At 40.0% G+C, this 6466-nt stretch overlaps 1 protein-coding gene across 1 annotated transcript in view; it reads right to left on the minus strand.

Moving 5' to 3' along the window:
• Positions 1 to 1905: 1905 nt before the first annotated feature.
• The window catches only part of METTL14 (methyltransferase like 14), a 69517-nt gene continuing 64956 nt past the window's right edge, over positions 1906 to 6466 (minus strand). Inside the window, exon 11 of the mRNA XM_006874589.1 lies at positions 1906 to 2210. Coding sequence (XP_006874651.1) covers positions 1906 to 2210 — 305 coding nt within the window. The remainder of the gene's footprint in view (positions 2211 to 6466) is intronic.

The following is a 6466-nucleotide window of genomic DNA, read 5'->3' on the forward strand; positions in this document are numbered from 1 at the left end:
ACCCACAGTGCCACACCAGGTCTCCCTGTCTCTCATAGTTCAGGCATACTGTCAGGAAGGACCAGTCCCTGGAAAAGGACATCATGCTGGATAAAGTGGAGGGACAGCAAAAAAGAGAAAGACTCCCAATGAGATGGATTGGCACAGTGGCAGTAGCAGTGGGCTCAAGCTTAACAACAATGGTGAGAATGGCACAGGACCAGGCAGTGTTTCATTTTGTTGTGCACAGGGTCACTATGAGTCAGCCCAACTCTATGGCACCTAACACCACCAACATTAATTGTCAAAGGGATAAGATCAGGACCTTGCATTCTTTTCTCACCAGCCATTCCTAACTCTCTAGAAGATGATTTTTGTCATATAGATCTCATGGGTGACAAGACCAAGGAAGCACCAACATTGTCAACTTCCCTCAGCTCCGCCCAGGTGGTACAACAAACCAGAAAGTCTTGTGCATGGGACACAATCACACCTCAGCTAACGCTCCGAAAGACTCTTCAGGGAAATCTCTCTATTCTCTTGAATACAGTTCTGCTTCCAGGTCATTTGTAATTACTATAGCATCATGTCAGCAAGATATTAACCAATTGTGACACAAAATATGTACAGCAAGGAACATGTTAGTCAAATGCTAAGAGCATTAGATAGTGCTAACAATGTGAGCAAGTTTATTGTTATTTAAAAAAAAATACACCTCAATCCTATTTCTATAATTCAATCTCTACCTTCAAACTCAGCCTTTAGTGTGTGTAATATAACCTTGGCTTAGATAGAACACGCGTCAGTAAAAAGCCCAGAACAGCCACTACAATGCACCATAGACCAAAGGAAAAGCGTGATTTTAGGTCAATCCTCTGTTCATCGAGTCGCAACAGTAATTCCATTTATAGAAAATAAACAAGACTCCCAAATTTCAAAAGTTTAAAGTTTCATTAGAAAAATCAAACAAATAAAAAATGTATTTATCAAGAATAACAATGATATTTCATTCAACAAATTCATTTAAAACATGACTTACAGTGTAGAAAGAGAAATAACAGCAGAAAGTCTTATACAACTAACAGATTTGCATAACCAGTCCCTTAAAAACAAACAGTGCACCATATGCTTTTAATAAAAGGCAACTGTAGTTCCATATTCTAAACTGTAACCTTAAACTGATGGTTTCTCTAATTGGTTTTACATTAAATTTTCTCCATACCAAGTTAAAAAATATGTCATTTCCTCAATCATCAAGTACTTTAGTCCCTAAAATGTTTAACACTAGTACCGGAAAACCAGGTGTCTTTGCTTCAAAGTTCAATCCAAGTTCAAGTCCACACCAAAGTCCTAACATTTGTCCTTGTTTGCTTCGTAGGATGCATGACTAAGAGCCATCTGTGGCTGTACTACTGAGATGATGATGACGAGCTTTTTGAGTTTTTAAGTTTGGGTTGTTGTTTTTTTAAGTATGCTGAAATATTCAAATTATATCTGAATTTTTAAGAGTAAAAAGAAAAAAAGTAGTTTCCCTCTTTTTATGGTTTCATCAAGAAAATGTTACAACATTGGCAGAAGCTAAACTCCATCCGATGACGCACGTTCTCTGCTTCTGCAGTACTGTTATTAAACTACAGATCGGATATTTTTACCTTTTAGTTGGACTCTTTCTAAAAAGCAACAGCCTTTGTAATGAGTAGGAATTAAGCTCAGTCTCAGAAGGCAAAGGCATTTGTGCTGCATTTTGTTCTGTTACATGCACATGACAAAGAGTAGGATCACTTGGTGGAAAAAATAGCGTGTCAACTGCAAGGAAAGTTGGTTAAAATATCCCTGCAGCAAAGTGCAAGCTGGAACTGAGTTCTAAATTAGTCTCTCAATTGAAATTCAGAATGCAATAAGCAAGGGCATTAACAAGATGAGAAATTACCGAGGTGGAAAGCCACCCCTGTGAGCTCCTCCACGGCCCCCTCTAAAGCCACCTCTTTCTCCTCGGAAGTTAGATCGATTTCTTTCTCGGCCGCGACCAGCAGAAGTTCCACCTCTTCCTCCACCCCTGGGAGCTCCACCTCCCCGATCAGATTTAGATTTGGGAGGAGGTGATTTCGGTCGGAGTCTCTCAATTTCTTCTGTACATCCAGTCAGGTAGGAATTAGGAGTGCTGAAGTAGGATGCATATGTTTCTGCATTGTAGTTGCTATTCGTAAGAGTTGGTCCAACTGTAAGCCAGCCTAAAATGGAGGAACAAACAGATTATCTTTTTTTTCCCCCCAACTCTCTTCTCTTATTGATATTTTAGGGCCCAACTCTAATCCACACCATATTCCTTTTTTTCGTTTTCTAGCTGGGTGAAGGTTTAGAGAGCAGATCATCAGTTTTACATTCTATAATTCATACACATTTTGCTTCATCTCATGAACTGCAATGTCCTCAATGTAACATCACTTAGCCCACTTCCTACTTGTGTTTCTTGTTTCCACCATTCCTCTTTCATTCCTAACCCTTTTGAACTTTATCCTCGGGTAAATAATACCCTCTTGATCTCAGATGATTGATTATTCTAAGGTATAGAATATACCTCATTTGTGTTACTGTTCCCCTTACAGATCTATCTAATGTTCCCTGAAAACTGAGCCACAGGATGAGTTCAGTTCCAGATCTGAAGAGTAAACTAAGGGCCATAGGCTCTGCCTTTTACTAGTCTCTATCTGATTCATGGAGTTCTGGTGTGGCGTTGTGGGCTAATGTGCAGGACTGCAAAGTCACTTGAACCACAAGGTTGATGGTTAAATCTCACCAGCCACTCCTTGGAAACCCTACATAGTGTCGCTATGGGTCAGAACTGATTCGACAGCACTTAACAACATGTGATTCGTATGCCTGGTCTTTTTTGTGATTTTGAGTTTGGCTCTACATTTCACTTCCTCTTTAATCAGGACCTTCTAATATGATCCCTTTGAAAGAAGTTGATAGTGGTAAACAAACACTAGTTCTTTTAGTCTCAGGGTCATGGAGACTTAAGTTCACATAGTCCATTAACCCACTGGAGTTATTGTTTCCACATGTCTTCGATTTTCATTACTCTTCTTTCTTCTTGACAGGGAAAAACCAACAGTTGCACCTTAGATGGTCGCTCCCAAGCTTTTAAGATCCCAGCTTTTAAGATCTTACTCACCAAAGTACAATACAGAACACTGTTTTTGTAGGCTATACCAATTGACCATGGTACCCCAAGACTATGGTCCTGAGCCCCCAAGCTCAGCCATTCATTCCCTCAAGGTATTTGGTTATGTCTAAGAATAACTTTGCCCACTGTATGTTCCAGCACATATCATGAATATATTTGCAACAAAGGTAAATACTCCCATGTACAAATATCCTCTGTCAAACCTATTTGTAAGTATATCCCCATTCTTTCTCTCACACCCATTCAGCCCACATGTGTATTCATGCATCTGCCCTTAGATCACTGTGATCACCGGGTTGTGTATTTAACAGGATTTACCTCTGCTACCTTTAACTTTTGCACTTCTCATCGTGTCATCCCCTACACCTCCATCATATTTTTGTCAATCTTCCTATATTTATTGTATGTTGTATTGTCCCCCACTTGTTAATACATGGCGACTCTCTAGCCAGTGAATTACAGCTCCTTCCCTCCCACCCCTAGTACCCATCAAAGAATGTTTCTTTTAGTGTGAAAACCTTTTCTTAACTTTTTACTGAGGTGGTCTCACACAATATTTGTCCTCTGGTGATTTCACATAGCATAATTTCCTCCATCCCCACTATATTCTTAAAGATGTCTGCTATCACTCACCCAGAACTCCTGCCATGTAATTATTTATGGTGTGGTGCTGTGGGTTAATGCTCCAGACCACAAAGCTGTTTGAACTGCAAAGTCGGTAGTTTAAGCTCACCAGCTGCTCCTTGGAAACCCTATACAGGGTCACTATAGGTCGGAATCGACTCAACAACAACATATTTGAATGGCTTCATTCAAATAATATGTGAAGGAAAAAACAACAGGTAAAGCATACTGTGCCTTTTATATCTCACCTACTGACAGTCTGATTGGTAGAAAAGATTAATGAGCACATTCTATACCAGTGTGATCTCACTGACTATTGTATCCATCAGAGATTGTACCCTCCTAGTTTGTGGTGGTTTTTGGCATGTTTGTGGAATTCTACAATACAACATACAAATAAGGAGTGAGAAACAAAAATTTCTAAAGATATAATAAAAACAGCTAATAGTATCTTCTTTCATATTATACCTTAAAAATACAGGATCATCTTTGGGAAGTTAACTCATTACAGAAGTCTAATGGACTTTTGTTTTTCTCTCCCAAATTCATTTCGACTGTATTTTATTATAACCTTCTAAAGACCAATGATTTATTCATTGCAAATGCCTTTTTTAAACAACATAAAAGACGGATATATATATGGATCTCACCAGATGCAATCCACAAGAATCAAAAGCAAAGTTTGAGGACTAAGGTGTGTCTGACCTAACTCATGGTATTTCTACAGCCTCATATGCATATCAAAGTTGGACAATAAATAAGGAAAACCAAAGAAAAACTGATGCATTTGAGTTATGTTGGAGAAGAATCTTCCAAGTATAATAGACTGTCAGATGACAAGATTTATAGCCAGAATGTTTCTTAGAAGCAGAATGACAAAATTTTGTCCCTCATACTTTGGACATGTTATCAGGAGAAATCAGTTCCTGCAGAAGTACAACATGCATCATAAAGCTGGGGCCCAGCAAAAAAGAAGAAGACCCCCAATGAGATGGGCTTCAATGCAACAGTAATTGTGAGGATGACTCAGGACCAGGCAGTGTTTTCTTCTGTTGGGTACAGGGTTCACCACGAGTCAGAAGCAACTCAACTGCACCTAACAACAACAACAAAGATATAACTGAAGCCCTTAAGTGGAGCTGTAGGGTAAGCCCTAGACTGCTAACAGCAAGGTCAGTGATTCAAACCTACCAGCCATTCCTCAGAAACCCTGTGCACTATGGATTGAAACCACATTACCAGCACTTTACAACAATCAAGGATAACTAATGGCAAAGTAAACTTAAAATAGTCTGGCTTAAGATTGTTTTAAAACTCCCATGGTGGTGGTGGTGGTTATGTGCCGTGGAGTCAGTTCCGACTCACAGCGACCCTGTACAGCATTTTTGAGGCTGTGAAGCTTTATGGGAGCAGAAAGCCTCACCTTACTCCCATGGAATGGCTAGTAGTTTTGAACTGCTGACCTTGAGGTTAGCAGTTTAACTCATAATTACTATGTTACTAGAAGTCCTTTATCTATTTTTAAAACTTCGATAGCAACAGAGTTATGGTGGGGCACTGTAGGAAAAGCACTGAACTGCTAATTGCAAAGTCAGTGGTTCAAATCCACCACTTACTTCTTGGAAACCTTATATAGGGTCGCCATGAGTCAGAACCAACTCAAGAACACTAAATAACAAAATAACAACAAAGCAATGGTAATAGTATTGCTAAGGTATATGTGATATAGAGTATTTTTGTTTGCTTCTTTCCAAATCACCTACAATACTGCTCTTGTTGTTAAGTGTCGCCGAGTCGATTCCAACCCATAGTGACCTTGTATAGGGTTTCCAAGGAGCAGCTGGTGAGCTTGAACTACTGACATTGCAGTTCATACAACTTTGCAGTCTGGCGCATTAACCCACAGCGCCACACCAGGACTCCTCTTTAAATCTGTAAAAAGCAAAGGTGTCATTTGTGGTGCTGTAGGATAAGCACTCAACCATAAGGTCAGCGGTTCAAACTCACCAGCCACTACTCAGAAACCCTATAAAGGTCACTATGGGTTGGAACCATCTAGATGGCACTTAACAATTAACAGTCTGATCCAAGACATGGTCTTTTCAATCACCTCATACACATGTGCAGGTGAGAGTTGGAGAGTGAAAAGGACATACAGAAGAACTGATGCATTCAAACTGTAGTGCTAGGGAAGAACATTAAAAAAGTCTTAGAAGAAATACAACTAAAAATGTTCCTTATAAGTGAAGATGGCAAGTCTTTGATTTGTTTACTTTCTACAAATCATCAGGAAAGACAAATCACCAGAAAAGAAATCATGTTTGGTAAAGAATTGCTGTTGCTAACTGCCGTGGAGTTGGTTACGACTCATAGCAACCCTGTACCGCGTTTCCAAGGAACAGCTGGTAGGTCTGAACTGCCAATCTTGTGGTTCCCAGCCAAGTGCTGATTAAATCTAGGAAATGCTAAGAGGGAATGAATGATATAGTAGCTAGACAACAGACTCAACAGGTGACCCCACGCACAGCAGAACGAAACAATGTCTGATCCTGGGCCAACCTCACTACCGCCGCCACACTTGACACCATCAATGATGTCACCTGGCTGATCCATCTCGTTGGGGGTCTTCCTCTTTTTCTCTGACCCTCCACCTTACCCAGCATGACATCCTTCTCC

This window comes from Chrysochloris asiatica, unplaced genomic scaffold (assembly GCF_000296735.1).
Source record: "Chrysochloris asiatica unplaced genomic scaffold, ChrAsi1.0 scaffold00288, whole genome shotgun sequence".
In the NCBI taxonomy this organism is placed as follows: Eukaryota; Metazoa; Chordata; class Mammalia; order Afrosoricida; family Chrysochloridae; genus Chrysochloris; species Chrysochloris asiatica.